The sequence below is a fragment of the Rhinichthys klamathensis genome, unplaced genomic scaffold (assembly GCF_029890125.1).
Source record: "Rhinichthys klamathensis goyatoka isolate OS25496 unplaced genomic scaffold, OSU_Roscu_1.1 h1tg000003l_1, whole genome shotgun sequence".
Classification (NCBI taxonomy): Eukaryota; Metazoa; Chordata; class Actinopteri; order Cypriniformes; family Leuciscidae; genus Rhinichthys; species Rhinichthys klamathensis.
Window position 1 is genome coordinate 4953791 of NW_026606556.1, and position 19647 is coordinate 4973437.

Genomic DNA, 19647 nt, shown 5'->3' on the forward strand with positions numbered 1-19647 from the left:
ATAAAATTTGAGTTTCAGAGACACTAACTTCTGTATTAAACTGATATGAAACGATATTTGATACATGGTATTTTAGTTTATTTTATATTTATGTTAGTAATAAATCAAGTTTTTAATGTTGTTAATATGTCTATGTGGTGTTTTTAAGGTGCTTTAAAGATGCAGTGATGTTTAGCTGAATCTAGTGGTGAGGTTGGGAATTGCAACCAACAAAAGTTACGGTGGCCGACAGGAAAAGATGTCGTCGTCGGAGACAGCAGAGGGTAGCCAGTTAAGCAATGAGGTTTCTTTACCAAGATAAATTAAGAAATTATGTTTACTTTATTATTCAGTAAAACGATATGTTATTGCAAATATTATTGTTGCTTGTTCATCATTGTGTCAGTGTTTTATTCGCTGACTTTAGCTATCCTCTTTGCACGAAGAACAACATAGTGACGAAACGCTCTCTGTAGTTTGTCCGTTTAGGGCCACTGTAGGGTTAGGGGACGTGTGTATGTAGATAGAAATGTCTCATTCTAAGGTAATAAAAACATAACGGTTCATTATGTAAGGTCTTTATACACCACTGAAAACATAGTTATGGGAGGGCGGGCTTAGTTATTAGAGGAGGGCGGGCTTTAGCATATCATTAACTACTGCAAAGCAGGGGAGTCTCGAGATGCCAGGTTATTCTGGTATATTTTTCTGTTGATATGAAAAATCGGGTACATTTAGCAATATATATTACGATGTTATTATGAATTATATGCCTTTCTCCACTGACATTCAAAGCGTTTCTGATGATTGTTAGAAAGCAGCTGCCTGACTCTGTGATGGCGAACGGGAACATAGTTTGTGTAACATTAGAAACACATTATTAGCGGTTTGATAACATAGTCAAGCAAAAGGCTAATCAGATCATATTAATTACCGTTATGTGTCTGACGTTGTGGAGAGTGATACATAAATGCATGTGTGAATGAAAATTATTTTGAAAAAATCATATACCCATTAAAGAAATAATCAGTACCGGTATCATTAAAATTGTTACAAAAAGTTTCGGTATCTTATTGAATTTTAAAAAGTTTGGTATCACAGATCTCGGATGTTGACCAGTCAGAAGCCATGGGCCCAGAAATGGAAACAAATCCATTACACACTGAGATCAAATTATGTGCAAATCAATAAATAAAAGGAATACAATAAACGGTTATTGGGATAATGTTATATAAAATATAGGGATAAAATAATATTAAATCATATGGAGTTGGAGTGGTTTTAAAAAAATCTGTTTATAAAAAAAGATTTATTTTCCATTCCCTTTAAATTTGTCCAGTTATTTGCTTTGTCGAGTTGTGTGCCTCAATCCTAAAAGGCTGAGACAAATGAAAATGTAATTGTTTAATGCTTTCTACATCAATGGTTTGTGTATCTAGCACGTGTTTAAACAACATTAAATCTTAATGTCAAAATCTTAGTATGGTATAGTTTTAGTGTTTTTTGTTTTAGGGGTAGAGAATGAAAAGATACAGTATGTACTCCTGATTTCACATATGGTTTTCTAATATAGTACTGAAGCTCTCCTCATATGCCTTTGAATAAAAATATGCATTTTTTTTTATAAAGCATAAATGGTCTAATGTAAGGCCATATATTATCCTGCACTGATGCTGGATGTTAGGAGTTGCTCATAATCTTTTTCCAAATATTTTGTAGGGGCAATACAATAGTAATAAACACACGTCTTATCAAACACAACTAATGAAAATGATTTTGAAGGAAAGGACTGACCAGTTGATTCAGCATAACGTTAGAATTTAGATCCCCTGTAGAAAATAGTTTTGCAAATTTGTTTAAAGCAAATATTTAAAACCTTACTAAATTTGAGATAAATACAGAGTTGTGGCTCCGAACTGTATAGCAGAAATTTTTGTAGTACAATTATATTAAGCAAGATAGGTTTCAACTCTTGAGTCTCTGACAGTTAATAATACTGAACCGATCTTCTGTAAAATGGACCACTGCAGGTTTGGCGTTGTTTTGGCTAACTGCAACAGTGCCATCTAGTGTTTACAAATTAGAAGACAAATTGATATGTGGATGCAACTTGATGCAATATTAAAACGCATTGTAGGGGGAATCCCATTAAAACTTGTCCAGATCACTGTTTAGGACTCTTTTTGGCATTGTAGCACTTATGTGATAGTATGACCTTTTTTTTTTCATTCAGTGCCCTGAGAATAAGAGGTATTACACATTCACATGATCACATTACAGTTTTTTACAATCACTTTGTTACTATTTTCAGAACCTTGATGTAATTTTTCACAACTCTAGACACAAAACTCACAACCAATGATCAAAAAGCACATTTTTCAAAACTCTAACCCTTTTCTCAATTGCTTGGATACAATACACATAAAACTTAGATCATTTGTTCATTCAACAAAGATCACCTGTTCAATATGACACAACTTAACATCAAAGTACTACTATTTCAAAAGGCAATTCACACATTACATTTCAAATGAGTGTCTATTCATTTCCTTACAATGATCTAACTATCAATTGATACAACTGCTCAAAATGATAAGTAACTGTTGCATTACTCTTAATGCATAGTTGTATGGAAACAGACACACAATCTTCCATGTTTACAGTAAATCATGAAAGTTTCAAGATAATGAGATTCATTGTCACCAATTAGCATGGCATGAACCAATTAGACTACAATATCCATGGATGTAGCCTAATATTTTATCATACTGTAATGCTTCATCAGACACTGTGTCTATGGTGCCAAATACTGTACCACCTTTTCAGACTATGTACAGTATTGACAGTACAGTACTGTATAGATGCAGGCCCTTGTAACTGCGTGTCCAATTCTGCCAATCACAGCAGAGCAGTGTCAGGCCTGGACTCGCCATGCCAAAGGTTTTTTCCAAGATGTCATTTTCCAACATCCATTGTGATGTAGATGAGAACCTGTGGCCAAATCCACAACACAGAGTTGATGACAGTGTAGAAGTACAGTAATCACTCCTGTTTAGTTTCTTACAGCAAGTTGAGGAACACTGCATTTGATGTTTTACAGTACTGTCTTTTCTTTTCTATTTCATAGCTAATTATTTTTGCTTTGATTCAAAAAACCATGTTGTGATTGTACTGTAGTGTTTTGCATCAATATATTACAAACTTTGTTCACAATGATTCCACTGTGTCTGTAATATTCTCTCTACTACTGCAGTACTTTTACAGAGATGTATTTACTGTACATCTAGTACCATAATGAAACCTGTATCACCTATTTTGCTCTACAATATTTAATGATTGTACGAACAATGACACAGTGAAACTATCGGTTGCTTGTGTGTGGGTGATCTATAGTTATGTTTCAATGGTATTTCACAGTTAATTTGTTTTTTGAACCAATGATTGTGCAAGTGCAAGATTTCTTTAAAGATGTGAATGCACAATGCAATGTTTTGAACATTAGACAGCCTGTGTTACAAGTGATTATCGTTTTGAGTTTTGTGTCTAGAGTTTTGAAAAATGACATCAAGGTTCTGAAAATAGTAGCAAAGTGATTGTAAAAAACTGTAACATTAGCTGTATAAATAAATAAACAAAATAGAAATAAAATAGAAAAATTTCATAAAATCCAGTGCTTTCAAAGCATTACATGTTTTCAGCGCTTTTTTGTTTGTTCCAAAAGATTTGTCATTTTTAAAATGTGAAAATTTTGGTTTGCATTGAGCCCACTTCTTTTTATGTATAATAAATAACATATGTTGCTCTTTACATTCCAAAATTTCATTCTGAGTATAAAAAAGCACATCAAATTCAAAACTTTATATCAAACACTTTAGTTCTCTAGTAAAGGTTTCTTTCCAAAGTAATCTTGAGTATACATTTAAAAAACAGATGCAAAATAGTTAATTTTTTCTAGTGCACAAAATTCACAGGTATATGAAATATTAAGCTTAAATCTTTTCCAAAACATGCTTAGCAGGATACAATCTGAGAAGTATTTTGTAAGACACTTCCTTAATTTTGTTATTGACACACAATTTCCATGCTTCGACCCAAGATATATTACCAAATAAAAAAAGACCAAAAGAATCTTGCTGCAGGAAAAGACACAGAACAAAGAGCTTATATCTTTATTGCTACATTTTTGTTTTAAAACATTAACATTATCAATGAAAATGTTACCACAAAGATCATCCATGTTGACTTTAAGAGTAACATCACACTCTTTGGAATCGCATCAAAAGCAATAGCAAAATCTCTTGGTTTAACTGGTAATTTAAATTTTTAATTCAGTATATGATAACAAATATCCATTGGAATAACTAATTGTATTACTAATATAATCCCTTCATTGAACCAAGTATGTAACCAACCAATATACCAATTTCCATGCTAGCAGGGCTTGTCTGTGAAAACTGGCCAATTTAACAGGAGTTTTGTCAACAGAAAAATTGCATTTCAACAAAAAGTCTATGCCTCCAAGAGTATTAAATATATCATTAGGAAATACGTTTCAAAGACTTTCTCTATTCTTCAAAAACTCAATCAACCATTTAATTTTGAAGGTGAAATTAAGTGTAAGACCTCAACTACCCCTTGATCTTCTTTGGTGTTACATATTACCTCCTTTTTTTTAAATTGAGGCTTTTTTTTCTCCATATAAAGTCATAAAGTATCTTATCTAAGTCCTTAATATGTTATATGACAATAGACTCTCCACAAACGCTGCTTAAGTATTTCCGGTAGAATCTCAACCAGCAACTTCACAATAGCATAATTGTAGCGGCAAAGCTCTTTCCTAAAGTATTGCAATCCAAAAATAATTATGCAAGTCTAGATAAGTATTTTTATAATATACAAATATATAACATGTCATTCTAGCTATTGCTTCCTGAAAATTTCAATATTAACAGTGGACGACGGTAGTTTCACCAAACATTACTGTCTCGTTATGCGAAAGGGGCTATTACTCACCTTATTCTAGTAGAATATCTACTTAGTTTCAGCACAATGACCTAAATAAAATCATGGGCAACGTATTGAAGAGTAAACACTAGTGACAGACTTCATTTATACCCTTGGCTATTCCTCAGTGCATTCACACTCTTTGTGGATCTTCCTTGGGTTCCACCTTGGCTCCTCCCTCTCTTGGCTCCACCTGGGGCCATCGTCCTCACAGCTCCGCATTGGTCAGTTGTGGCTCTGCCTGCACCATGGACTTCTGGTCTACACCCTTCACCCATTCGGCTCCACCGGGCTCTGCCTTCCAACCGGCTCCGCATCAGTCCTCTGGCACCCTTATAGCCTATATAGTAGTTTAATGTAGTACTGACACTAAAACTCTGAAAACTTGAATTTTTTTCTCACACAGTCATTTTTATTTTGGGTGAACTATACACAATAAATGTTGTCGCTATCCACGATACATATTGTTGCATTTTTGTATCGCGATATATTGTGACACGATATATTGTTACACCCCTACTCACTGGTCATGTGACACTGTCGAAAGTGAAACTATTTCAACAGACTCCATTTTGTTACAGGAAGATTGTGAACAACAATAGGAAAGAAAATGTGAATAAATCAGTTTGAGAACATCAGATCAGTTTAATCCTGCTGTCTAGAGATTGAATGGATTTATGAACTGAATGAAGTTTGTGTCTGATGTTCTTCATTGTTGAGACAGAGGTAGGTTTGAACCAATTCATTTCTGGATTCATTCTCATGCATTGTATAAGGTGTCATGAACTGCATTGTTTTATGGTTTCATAATGTTTCCTGGGGTGCACTTATAATGTTAGTATGATTTTTACATCAAAATTGTCATGTAGAAATAAAAGGCATTTTTCCTATCCTGATTTTAGCCTCGGATTTGAACGCTCTGTTTTAAGGGGCGTGTCTGCTGTGAGACTTCTGTGATTGACTAACATCTTTGCAGATGAAATGGCTAGTTTTACATGTGGAGCTCTCGAAAACTTTAAGCACGTTTAAGCTCTCAAGGTTAACTAATCGTGAAAAGTGTTGATAATAGCATTATATTTAGTCTAGATCTATAGCATTATATTTAGATCATGGCATGAAATTTTGCAGTGGATGAGCATTGTAGCCGATCACAGACATGTTGGGCCCTATTTTAACAATCTAAGCACATGGTCTAAAGCGCACGGTGCAAAGGTACTCAGGGTGTGTCCGAATCCACTTTTGCTAGTTTAACGATGGGAAAAATGGTCGCCGTGTCCGGCGCTAATGGTCTGAAAGGGATGTCCCTATTCTCTTAAAGGGATACTCCACTTTTTTTGGAAATAGGCTCTTTTTACAACTCCCCCAGAGTTAAACTGTTGAGTTTTACCGTTTTTGAATCCATTCAGCCGATCTCCGGTTCTGGCGGTACCACTTTTAGCATAGCTTAGCATACATCATTGAAGTGGACAGGACCATTAGCAATTCTAAAAAAAAAATGACCAAAGAGTTTCGATATCTTTCCTATTTAAAACTTGACTCTTCTGTAGTTACATCGTGCACTAAGACCGACGGAAAGTGTAAAGTTGTGATTTTCTAGGCTGATATGGCTAGGAACTATACTCTCATTCCTGCGTAATAATCAAGAAACTTCACTGCCGTACCATGAGTGCAGCAGGCGTAATGATATGACGCAGCGCCTGAAAATAGTTCCGTTGTGTTGACGGAAGGTGGCCTATTTTCAGGCGCTGCGTCATATCATTACGCCTGCTGCTCTCATGGTACGGCAGTGAAGTTTCTTGATTATTACGCAGGAATGAGAGTATAGTTCCTAGCCATATCAGCCTAGAAAATCACAACTTTACACTTTCCGTCGGTCTTAGTGCACGATGTAACTACAGAAGAGTCAAGTTTTAAATAGGAAAGATATCGAAACTCTTTGGTCATTTTTTTTTTAGAATTGCTAATGGTCTTGTCCACTTCAATGATGTATGCTAAGCTATGCTAAAAGTGGTACCGCCAGAACCGGAGATCGGCTGAATGGATTCAAAAACGGTAAAGCTCAACTGTTTAACTCTGGGGGAGTTGTAAAATGAGCCTATTTCCAAAAAAAGTGGAGTATCCCTTTAGAGGGTTAGTTCACCCAAAAATGAAAATTCTGTCAGTTATTACTCACCCTCATGTTGTTCCAATCCCGTAAGACTTTTGTTCATCTTCGGAACACAAATTAAGATATTTTGTATTAAATCTGAGAGCTGTCTCACTCCTCCATAGGCTTCTATTGTAATTGAAACTTGCCAGCCCAAAAAGTTATTAAAGACTTCGTTAAAATAGTCCAAGTGGCTCAACCATAAGTTTATAGTGAGCCTACGTTCTGAGGATTCTGAGGTTCTGTTCTCAAATGAATTTTCTATTTAAACAATGTGGTGGAGGATGTAAAAATGATAACTGCGTCGGGCTGCAGTGTGCCGGGTGCATGATAGGGTCCGTTGAGTGCATGAATGCAGTGATCTCCTCATGCAACGCGATTTCTGCACACTAACGAATGCTTTCATCATAACTAACAACAGTGCAAACACAATGTAAATAAGAGATTCGTTTATTATAACGGAAGTTTTGGTGAGAGTCCAGAACAGATCACAGATAAACTTGCACTGTTTGACCTTATATGTCAAAATTGTATTTCTCAGTTCATTACCCCTTTAATATTCAATTGCATGAGTAAATATCGTTTACAATCTATTTCAATGTCAGTCTGTTTTGATGTTGTATTCTCTGTAGTTAGTTTTTTGGCTGCTGGCTTTTTTATTTGAGTAGTCTTAAATAGAATTATACACTCAGGATTTCTTGATTAGCAGTTTCTTAAACCTTTGAACAGTGAGTTGAACTGACAAAAGCATCTTTGTTTGTTGTCTTTCACTCAGTAAATGAATGATAGTTTCTGTTAATAATTTTAGTATTCTGTAGATTAGAGAAGAATTCACGATCATGCTGAAACTGGTAAAGCACACTGAAGGCATGCATAATTTTATTGAATGTTTCATTTTGTATATATAAAGTTGTAAATTGTTGTACATTTCAATTCTCTGTTTCAGTAGTACTGCCTGTAAAATGAGTCTCTATGAGAAGAGGGGGGAGAAGGGGGAGAAGGGGGAGGAGGGGGAGGAGGGGGAGGAGGGGGAGAAGGGGGAGAAGGGGGAGGAGGGGGAGAAGGGGGAGGAGGGGGAGAAGGGGGAGAAGGGGGAGGAGGGGGAGAAGGGGGAGGAGGGGGAGAAGGGGGAGGTGGGGGAGGAGGGGGAGGTGGGGGAGGAGGAGGAGGAGGAGGAGGAGGAGGAAGATGTTCACACACACAAAGCAGCATCTCCAGAACCCAGCTGTGTGTCTATGAAGAGTGACGTATCCATGGATCCTCCCCCTAAATTCAGTGATGGAGCAGTGACTCCTGACCCTGAGTGAGTACAATGTGATTTCACGGCTTGAGTGAGACATTTCAAAAAGATATCAAGATCTTGAATTTTGAATTAAAAAAATTGAGAATCTTCAATTAGTGAGTATTGTCAAAGAAAACAAATGTGTTTGAATTTTAAAGACTCTCTGTGTGCGGCCCTCATTACACCTTGTTTTTCTAATGTTTCAGGCTCCTTTTAGGGAAGGGTTCTGAAAGCAATGCCATGGAAAAAGTGATATAATCATAACCCGCCAAATTGGCTAGTGTGATGATATGCGTTACCTGCCATTGTGGATTTTTACCCATTTTATGTGTTCCCAGTTTATGGGTTGGCGGGTGTTCATTTTTAAAACCCTGTCTGTCTGAGTGTAGGATCAAATTATATCTTAGAGTTTGGTGTGCTGAAAACATATGTAAATGCTTTTATAGATCTTGATATTTTTGTCTCATTTGATCTCTCTGTTTCTGAAGAGTAATGAGAGATGATGTGATCAGATCAGTGACCTGCTCTGACTCTGACTGTCAGGCCTTCATCAGGCAGAGAGTCAAAGAACAACACAAAGCCAGCATGAAGAACAAGTATGAGAGATTATTTGAGGGAACAAAACGACAAGAGAATCAAACCCTCCTGAACAGGATCTACACACAGCTCTACATCATAGAAGGAGAGAGTGAAGGGGTGAATGAAGAACATGAGGTTTTACAGATGGAGAAAACAGCTAGAACACAAGACACTGCAATCTTCTGCAATGACATCTTTAACCCCTTACATCAACCAGTATGTTGGGAGAAAGACAAAATCAAGACTGTTCTTACTAAAGGCATCGCTGGAATTGGAAAAACTGTCTCTGTGCAGAAGTTCATTCTGGACTGGGCTGAGGGAAAAGCCAATCAAGATGTAGATTGTATGTTTGTGCTTCCATTTCGAGAGCTGAACTTGATTAAAGATCACCAGTATAGTCTTCACAGACTTCTGCTGGACTTTCATCCTGAACTTCAAGATCTAGACTCAAAAATTTATGAGGAGTGTAAAGTTGTGTTTATCTTTGATGGTCTGGATGAAAGCAGCATGACACTGATGTTCACAGATGATGAGAAAGTTTGTGATGTGAATGAGTCTTCATCAGTGGGTGTGTTGATGTCAAACCTCATCAGAGGAGAGCTGCTTCCCTCTGCTCTCATCTGGATCACCTCCAGACCAGCAGCAGCAAATCAGATCCCCTCCAAATACATCAACCGTTTGACAGAAATTCAGGGATTCAATGAGCCTCAGAAGGAGGAATATTTCAGGAAGAGAATCAGTGACGAGCATCAAGCCAGCAGAATCATCTCACACATTAGAAGATCAAGAAGCCTTCACATCATGTGTCACATACCCGTCTTCTGCTGGATCTCTGCCACTGTGCTTCAAAACCTCCTGAAACAAGATGACAGTACAGAAATCCCTCAAACTTTGACTGAAATGTACATCCACTTCCTGCTGACTCAGATCAACATGAGGAATCAGAAGTACGATGAGAGAAATCCAGAGAAGCTCCTGAAGTCCAACAGAGACGTGATTGTGAAACTTGCCGAACTGGCGTTCAAACAGCTGATGAAGGGCAATGTGATTTTCTATGAGGAGGACCTGATTGAGAGCGGCATAGATGTCACTGACGCCTCAGTGTATTCTGGGATTTGCACTGAGATCTTTAAGGAGGAATCTGTGATTCATCAGAGGAAAGTCTACTGCTTCATTCATCTGAGCTTTCAGGAGTTTCTAGCTGCTTTATATCTGTTTTACTGCCATTTTTTCAAGAATAATTGAGAAGAAGAATGTGGGTGTGTTGATGTCAAACCTCATCAGAGGAGAGCTGCTTCCCTCTGCTCTCATCTGGATCACCTCCAGACCAGCAGCAGCAAATCAGATCCCCTCCAAATACATCAACCGTTTGACAGAAATTCAGGGATTCAATGAGCCTCAGAAGGAGGAATATTTCAGGAAGAGAATCAGTGACGAGCATCAAGCCAGCAGAATCATCTCACACATTAGAAGATCAAGAAGCCTTCACATCATGTGTCACATACCCGTCTTCTGCTGGATCTCTGCCACTGTGCTTCAAAACCTCCTGAAACAAGATGACAGTACAGAAATCCCTCAAACTTTGACTGAAATGTACATCCACTTCCTGCTGACTCAGATCAACATGAGGAATCAGAAGTACGATGAGAGAAATCCAGAGAAGCTCCTGAAGTCCAACAGAGACGTGATTGTGAAACTTGCCGAACTGGCGTTCAAACAGCTGATGAAGGGCAATGTGATTTTCTATGAGGAGGACCTGATTGAGAGCGGCATAGATGTCACTGACGCCTCAGTGTATTCTGGGATTTGCACTGAGATCTTTAAGGAGGAATCTGTGATTCATCAGAGGAAAGTCTACTGCTTCATTCATCTGAGCTTTCAGGAGTTTCTAGCTGCTTTATATCTGTTTTACTGCCATTTTTTCAAGAATAAGAAATCACTGCAGTCGTTTCTGAATAAGAGATATCAGCGCTACAGTCGGATAAACTCTTTGTATGAGTTATTAAAAGCAGCAGTTTCTGAATCCTTACAGAGTGAAAATGGACACCTGGATATTTTCCTGCGATTCCTGCTGGGCATCTCATTGGAGTCCAATCAGAGACTCTTAAAGGATCTTCTGACACACACAGTGAACAAATCAGAGACCATCATGAAAATCACACATTACATTAATAACAAAATTAAGGATGATGATTGTCTCTCAGCGGACAGAAGCATCAATATGTTCCTCTGTCTGCTGGAAATGAAGGATCAGACGATGTACAGAGAGATTCAGCAGTTTCTGAAGTCAGAAAATCACTCAGTGAATCGACTCTCTCCATCTCACTGCTCCACATTAGCCTACATTCTTCAGATATCAGAGGAGGTGCTGGATGAGTTTGATCTGAAGAAATACAACACATCAGATGAAGGTAGAAGGAGACTGATACCAGCTGTGCTGAACTTCAGAAAAGCTCTGTAAGTATTAATTTATGTGATTGAAGATTAAACTGAATGTGTCTGTTTTGTAATAATACAGTACAATTCCTCTGTCAAATCATACCTCTCACCTCTCTCTTTTTTTGATTAAAAAAGATTTTTCATACCTTGTACTTTGAAAATCAGTGTTGCAATCCATTACAGGCCTTGGGTGCTTTTCACGCACCGGAAGCAGAACGATTTTAACAGAAAACAATATTTTAAACAACCATCTCCTCTTTATTGAACCATTTTTATTTCTGGTTTATAGTTGTGCTGACTGTAATCTCACTGATCAGTGCTGTGAAAGTTTGTCTTCATCTCTACAATCATCAAACTCACTGAGAGAGCTGGACCTGAGTCACAATTACCTACAGGATTCAGGAGTGAAGTTGCTCTGTAATGGACTGAAGAGTGTCCATTCACACTGTCAACTCAACATACTGAGGTAAGAAAACAGATTAAAATTCATTTGGTTATGAAATTAAAGATGACCTCTGCCCTGGTTCTGATCACCCGGTCGGTGAACAGTGTGTGACCTGGTTGCCTGAAGCTGAGACTAGTTATTACATACAGTGACAACACACACTAAGATACAAAAAATACTTACATGCACTCATATGAACATTCATCTCTATATATAGTGATATATATTGTGATATATTGTGTCTACTCACTCAGACACACTGCATAGAAAAAAAATGTGCCTTGAAATCTGTGACAAAAGCGGGGAGATATTCTAATCTTTTCTTATAGTGTGTTCAGTGTTTCTATTTTATCCCAGTGTGTGTTCTCTGGGAATTGAACCCTACACTTCGGTGTTATTAGTGTCAGTTGAGCTACAGGAACCCATGTATCATGCTGTCAAATAACTGTTAAAACTTTTATAAAGGTTCATAGTTTCAAACTAATTGAAACAAGTTTAAGCTGAATGTAAGTCAACATGCAGAATTCCTGATGAAAAAATTGAATATTAGTCATGTGATCAATACAATGTGCAGAAAACTTTACTTTAAAGTACAATCTCCTGATTATAGAACCATGTTTGTCTTTTGTTATAGACTTGCTGAGTGTAATCTCACTGATCAGTGCTGTGAAAGTCTGTCTTCATCTCTACAACCATCAAATTCCTCACTGAGAGAACTGGACCTAAGTAACAATGACCTGCAGGATTCAGGAGTGAAGCTGCTCTCTGATGGACTGAAGAGTTCACATTGTCAACTTAACATACTGAGGTAAGACAAACAGTTACAGGAATCAGGTTTCAGATGATCTACAGTGCCAGAATATGTAATGTTTGTTTGTTTGTGTGTGTGTGTGTGTGTGTGTGTGTGTGTGTGTGTGTGTGTGTGTGTGTGTGTGTGTGTGTGTGTGTGTGTGTGTGTGTGTGTGTGTGTGTGTGTGTGTGTGTGTGTGTGTGTGTGTGTGTGTGTGTGTGTGTAGATTATCTGGCTGCATGGTGACAGAGGAAGGTTGTTGTTTTCTGGCTTCATCTCTGAGTTTAAACCCTTCACACCTGAGAGAGCTGGATCTGAGCTACAATCACCCAGGACAATCATTGCTCAAGCTGCTCTCTGATCCAAACTATAGATTGGACAAACTCAAGTATGTTTAACTCTTCTAATCATCCTGTCATGTGATTTGATATGTGTGTTGTAAGAAAAAATCATGTGGACGTCGAAGATCTCAAAAATGAAGTTTATTACAGCATGGTTAACTAAACTTAACCATGGCCACAATCCATTGGGCCTTAAATTTCATTACGCAAAACAATTTAAAAAAATTAACACAGTCACAGTACGTCGGACAAAACCTACGTCGGGTTTTATGTTATTTTCTTAAAACAGTTTACTTATCCACAGTTACTTCGGGCTTAAACAATATTTATCAAATTTAAAACACTGCCACAGTACGTCGGGCAAAACCACACTGCTTCGGGTTCTTGTTTTAAATTTCACAGAGCCACGGTGTCAGACTCACTAATCTACACGATAAAACACAATCGTTGTGAAATAATTCTGTGACCACACTGCGTTGGGTCTTATTCAATTACTTTAGAATTTCCTCAGAATTATTACAACTTCACAATCTGTTTCAATTAGGCTGCACACACTTTTGTTTCGGTTACTTTAGAAACAACTGATCTAATATAATTCTGCCACCACACTACGGGTTGATTCAATTACTTTAGAATCTTAACAGAATTATAAGAGACCAGCACCAAGGTTCAGTTACTTTAGAAACTTTACACTTAAGCACTTTGTTTCAATTACTTTAGAAACAACAATTCCAATACAACTCTTCTACCACACTGCTTCGGGCTGATTCAGTTACGTTAGAATCTTAAACAAAATTGTACGGAATAGGCTCCTCCTGCTAATACTGAATAAACCAAATTCTCTTCTGTCCTTAAAATTGTCCTTTTCTAGATTTTTTAAACGAGGGGGTTCCCTGACAAAAAAAAAACAGCATAAATGAAAGAAAACAGCTTTTTCTTACCTTTCCCCATTTTTTTGTTGGAAATTCCTCGATGGGTGGCTAGCCAATGTAAGAAAAAATGATGTGGACGTCAAAGATCTCAAAAATGAAGTTTATTACAGCATAGCAGTGGCAAAGTACACGAAGCACCTTGGGTTCACCGGCGTCAGAATGAACCCAGAACATCCAAATCTCAAACCTTTTATCCTGTTACAGTTTACCACTCTTAATGTAAATTAAGTTGTTCTTGTTGTACCAGCTGTGGTCTGTATGTTTATATTTACATTTACATTTATTCATTTAGCAGACCCTTTTATCCAAAGCGACTTACAACTGAGGACTAAACCAAGCGAGTCATCGTGAAGAGACAAAAACAACGCAAGAAGTGCTCAAAATACAAAGTTCAGACATTGCTCGGAGTAGCATAAGCCAGATAAGCAAGGATTTAAAGGAAAAGGAAAGAATTTTTTATTTTTTTTATGTTAAGTGCTCACGGAAGAGATGAGTTTTCAGTTGTCTTTTGAATGCTGTCAGGGATTCTGCATTCCGGATGAGGGTGGGCAGATCATTCCACCAGCATGGTACCGTGAATGAGAATGTTCTGGAGAGTGATTTTGAGGCTCTCTGTGATGGTACCACGAGCTGTCGCTCATTGACTGATTGTAGGCTTCTGGTAGGGATGTAGACTTGTAGTAGTGAGTGGAAGTAGGAGGGAGCTGATCCTGTGGTCAATCTGTAAGCAAGTGTCAACACCTTGAACTTGATGCGAGCAGGGAGTGGTAGCCAGTGCAGAGAGATGAACAGAGGAGTGACGTGGGCCCTTTTGGGCTCGTTGAAGACCAGATGAGCTGCAGCATTCTGGATCATTTGTAGAGGTTTAGTTGCACATGATGGAAGTCCAGCCAGAAGAGCATTGCAGTAATCAAGCCTAGAAATTACCAGGGCCTGGACGAGAAGTTGTGTTGCATGCTCAGTTAGGAAAGGCCTGATCTTCCTGATGTTGTGCATAGCAAACCTGCATGATCGAGCTGTCTTTGTGATGTGGTCTGTGAAGGTCAGCTGATCATCAAAGATTACTCCAAGATTTCTGACTGACCTTGATGGGGGTGATTGAGGAAGAATCTAGCTGGATAGTGAAGTCGTGCTGTAGAGTCGGATTGGCAGGGAGGATGAGGAGCTCAGTCTTTGCCAGGTTGTGCTGCAGGTGATGTTCCTTCATCCATGCCGAGATGTCCGCCAGACAGCTTGAGATCCGTACAGCTACTGTGGGATCATCTGGTTGAAATGAGAGGTAGAGCTGGGTGTCATCAGCATAGCAATGGTAAGAGAAACTATGTGCCTGTATGATGGGTCCCAGTGATGTGGTGTAAATGGAGAAGAGGAGCGGTCCAAGAACTGAACCCTGGGGAACCCCTGTGGTCAGTTGATGTGCTTTGGATACCTCACCTCTCCATGCGACCCTGAAGGACCTACCTGTGAGATAGGACTCAAACCAGTGGAGAGGAGTACCTGTGATGCCCAGTGATGAGAGGGTGGACAGAAGGATCTGATGGTTCACAGTGTCAAAGGCAGCAGACAGATCCAGGAGGATGAGAACTGATGATTTGGAAGCAGCTTTTGTGATCCGCAGGGCTTCGGTGACCGACAGCAATGCAGTCTCGGTTGAATGCCCTTTCTTGAAGCCAGATTGGTTGACATCCAGCTGGTTGTTCAGAGACAGGAAAGATGATACTTGGTTGAAAGCAACTCGTTCAAGTGTTTTCGAAATGAATGGTAGGAGAGAGACAGGTCTGTAATTCACTAAAAGTGATGTGTTTAACGTTGTTTTTTTAAGCATTGGAGTTACCCGAGCATGTTAATGAAGTATGTTAATGAAGTATGTTAATGTTGTCTGAGAAGGTTCTCTGTGTCCCACACCCATTCCCATTCTACAATTGATGATGACCATTTGCTCATGATATGATCAACCCAAATGGTGAAGAAACAATATAACTTCACTTCCTTCACCTCTATGATAATTAAGCCATTTTGGTGATGAGCTCATTCTAAAATATATTTTGGAGTGGAATCTGGGTCGAGGCAGACTACAATTTCTTACAGTGTGCTATAGATCTTTAGTGCCAGAGAAACAAGCACGCAAACATCTTTAAAATGTTGTCTTTGAACTTCCATTTTAGAAGTAGTAAATTTCTGTATACTCTGTATATTTCTATGGCATCGCTGTTGAAGAGTAATTAGCTGGTGAAGTGGATTTACTTATTGTAGAGTTAACTAAAGGCATCACCAAAATTGATTGATTGGAAGCACAAGTCATAACAAATGTCAGTAGAACGGGAAGATTTTAACATTCATTAATCAGTAAGATCTTACCTTCATGCTGTGAAAATACAAACAAGAAGACCGAACACAATGAGCGCAGTGCTGAAAAGGGAGAGGGCTACATAAGGTCTATAACGTCACTGAAAACTCATTCTTGGATACAGCACACATATACACGAACATACTGCACAGGAAAATAAGGGCGTGTCTTGAACTCTGTGACTAAAACAGATCTTGATTCAGCTCAACAGCTGCTTGTGACCCATAATAGCAGAATCTGAGAAACAGACTCAAGTCTCTGATCCCACAACATCAATTCAAAGGTTACTGCTTTTCTAAACAGATCCAAGATACAGATGCAGAGATCACTTTCTAAATCAAAAGAAATAATGTTTGACCTCATGATACTGAATAAAGCAGATCAGTTCAACAGAAAGAGATTTCTGCAGTTAGTAGATGAATATCAGTTATTGATTAAAACACTTGCACAAATGAAAGGATGTAGACACAAATGATCAGTGAATGTAAAGGTGAAGCCTGTGGCTAAAAGTCATCATTCACATGTTCATTTTAAACCAAAATCTTTAGTTTTCACGTTTTGAATTTAAAAAATGTATTATTATTTTTTATATTTTTTTTAATATGTATTTATAATAAAATGTAACACAAGTATTTAGGGTTTAAAATCTTCATTCTCCTGTTTTTTTTATAGTGTGGATCATGGAGGAGAGTTCAGGATTACAACAGGACAACAGAAATGTAACACACACACACGCACACACTTTAATTGCTGGGGGTTTTTGTATAAATGTTATAATCTCTCCTTGCTTTCAGATGCAAGTGATCTCACACTGGATTTAAACACAGTAAACACTCATCTCGCTCTGTCTGAGAGGAACAGGAAAGTGACACATGTGGAAAAGAAGCAGTCGTATCCTGATCATCCAGAGAGATTTAATAAGTGTTATCAGGTTCTGTGTAGAGAGGGTCTGTCTGGACGCTGTTACTGGGAGGCTGAATGGAGCGGGAGGGAGGTTTATGTATCAGTGACATATAAAGGAATCAACAGGAAAGAATTGAGTAATGACTGTGTGTTTGGATACAATGAAAACTCCTGGAGTATGAACTGTTTTTATAATGGTTTCACTGTCAAACACAATGACAAAATCACAGTAATATCTGTCCCTTCACGTCGCTCTAACAGAGTAGGAGTGTATCTGAACTGGTCGGCCGGCACTCTGTCCTTTTTCAGCGTCTCTGACACACACACACTCACGCACTTACACAGTTTCAACAGCACATTCACTGAACCCCTCTATGCTGGATTTGGGGTTTATTCTGGTAGTTCAGTGTCTCTGTGTGAGATTAAGCAGCTTTCTGTGAGAAACAACTGAGACACAGTTGAATGAAAGAAACACTCAAATTATTTCTCTCTTTAACTCACACTGCTGTAAACTCTTTCTCTCTTCTAATCATAATTTCGGTGTGTATATAGAAACACACACATGTTGACACACACATGTTGACTTTGGTCAAAATGAGACACACCACAGACTTCTCTTGTGTTTCTATAAATACATTTGAATGCGGCTAAAAAGTAGTTTTGTCTTTCTGAGTCTCTAAGCGCCACCTGGAGGAAAATTCTGTTTCAAGCTCATCGGAAATGTTCTTAGCAACCAATTTTATAGCTCTTCTGGCCTCGTTCGACCTCACAAGAAAACAAACCCTGCAAGATCAAACCTTGCTCTGCCTTGATATGTCCTCTCATCTCCAGTCCAGTATGTGCAACACCTTCCAGCCCCTCGTTCACAGATGCTCTTCACAACATTAGAGCTAAAGTCAGAGTTGCTGAGATGAAATAGCTCAAGAAAAAATACCAAACTGACCTGAGCAAGTATCAATTTCTCCTGTCCCCTTTCTCCTCTAGTGTTTCTGTTGACAAGGTCTCTTACTACCAAAACAAAATCAGCTCCTGAGACACTGGGAAACTATTCACATCATTATCCTCTCTATACTCTATCATCCTCCACCATCTCCCACTCACCCACAGCCAACCTCCCCCAGCACACTTTCCACTCTTCTCTTCCTTCTCTCCCCTCATGGATAACTGTGTCTCCAAAGTTCTCTGTGCCATTCTTCCTACAACCTGTCCCTTAGAACCAATCGCTGACCCAACTACTACATGAGATCTCACCAACACTGTTATACTCTACGGCTGTACGCACTGTGCGTACCATAAGAGGGCTCTAATTAATTAATTTTTTACATAATTTTTCAAATGATTATTAATCTATCTGTGTATACTCATGACATTGTGAAAATAAGAGAAAGTGAGAATAAATAAATATGTACATTTGGGTGTTGTAAAGTCGAATATGTGTATGTGAGTGCATGGCCAGGGGATGGGTGAAAAGAAATCTGATTAGTGTGGGGATGTCATTTTAAAAGACACTGTAATAAAAATGAACCATTTGTGTTTTTCTCTTCTAACCAGGTTAGAAGATAAGTAATATAAGTCAGCTGTCTAAATATTTAAACAGTCAGGGGTAATTCCCTATTGTCTTTAAATTATTTGTTTTAGTGGTCACCTCTAAGGCTGTGTAAGATCAAACACTTTTAAGGACTGCCCACTGAATGCCTATAAGATACCATGTAAAGTTCCCTTAGTCAGACTTGATGACAGGCAACCGACAGCTCATGTTCTCAATAAAGAATTCTGCTAAAGATACAACTGAGTCTCCTGGTCTTCACTTCAGAGTGTCCTACAGTTTGGTTTTGGTTTTGGCGCTTTTTGCACACACGAAAAATGACATTAGAGATAGTTAATCTTTAAAACCAGGCTCAAAATGAGTAAACGCCCTCTAAAGCAGCAACATTTACAAAAAGGCATACAACTATAGAGTGGGGATGGAGAAATGAAGCCTCTTAAATCTTAAAAGCTTTCCTTTGATTGTTTCGGGCAAAGATTCGAAGCATAAAGAGTGTCAAAAACAGTGCCATCTTGTGGCAGGTAAAACTTACAGCAGGCATAAACCCAAGTGCACAGCTCCATTGTTTTATCCAAACAATAGCCTGACAACGCTAAATGTGTTTGGTTTTCTGATCACATAAATCACATATTAAAGTGTGGCAATAAATTAAATGTAACAACAACAATTATTATAATACTATTTACCAACAAAGTTGTTTGATGTAAGTAAACTGCTCTAATTATTTTATTATTTTATACTGTTTGTATGGCAGAATAATATGATAATGTAATATAGGCTTATATATATATAAAGAAATGCTAGTAAATGGACTTGAACTTCCATAAACCAGTAGTGGTCTGGGTTTATCTCTCAATTAGTGTTACTCGACCTTAGTGCTGCATTTGATACTATTGACCACAACATTCCTTTAA

At 38.1% G+C, this 19647-nt stretch overlaps 1 protein-coding gene across 1 annotated transcript; it reads left to right on the forward strand.

The window, feature by feature from the left end:
* Nucleotides 1-8290: 8290 nt before the first annotated feature.
* On the forward strand, nucleotides 8291-18016 carry LOC130084678 (NACHT, LRR and PYD domains-containing protein 3-like). Its single transcript, XM_056250079.1, has 8 exons — nucleotides 8291-8432; nucleotides 8900-9659; nucleotides 10351-11447; nucleotides 11719-11895; nucleotides 12509-12682; nucleotides 12891-13052; nucleotides 16957-17003; nucleotides 17079-18016. The coding sequence occupies exons 1-8, from the start codon at nucleotides 8365-8367 to the stop codon at nucleotides 17636-17638; spliced, it is 3045 nt and encodes a 1014-aa protein (XP_056106054.1). The 5' UTR covers nucleotides 8291-8364; the 3' UTR covers nucleotides 17639-18016.
* Nucleotides 18017-19647: the final 1631 nt, after the last annotated feature.

Bases quoted from the DNA above. Each gene is read 5' to 3' on its own strand.
- LOC130084678 (XM_056250079.1), top strand. From the start codon at position 8,365: ATGAAGAGTGACGTATCCATGGATCCTCCCCCTAAATTCAGTGATGGA. The intron at 11,448-11,718 runs GTAAGTATTAAT...TCTGGTTTATAG, and splicing joins CTGAACTTCAGAAAAGCTCT to TTGTGCTGACTGTAATCTCA. The intron at 11,896-12,508 runs GTAAGAAAACAG...CTTTTGTTATAG, and splicing joins TGTCAACTCAACATACTGAG to ACTTGCTGAGTGTAATCTCA.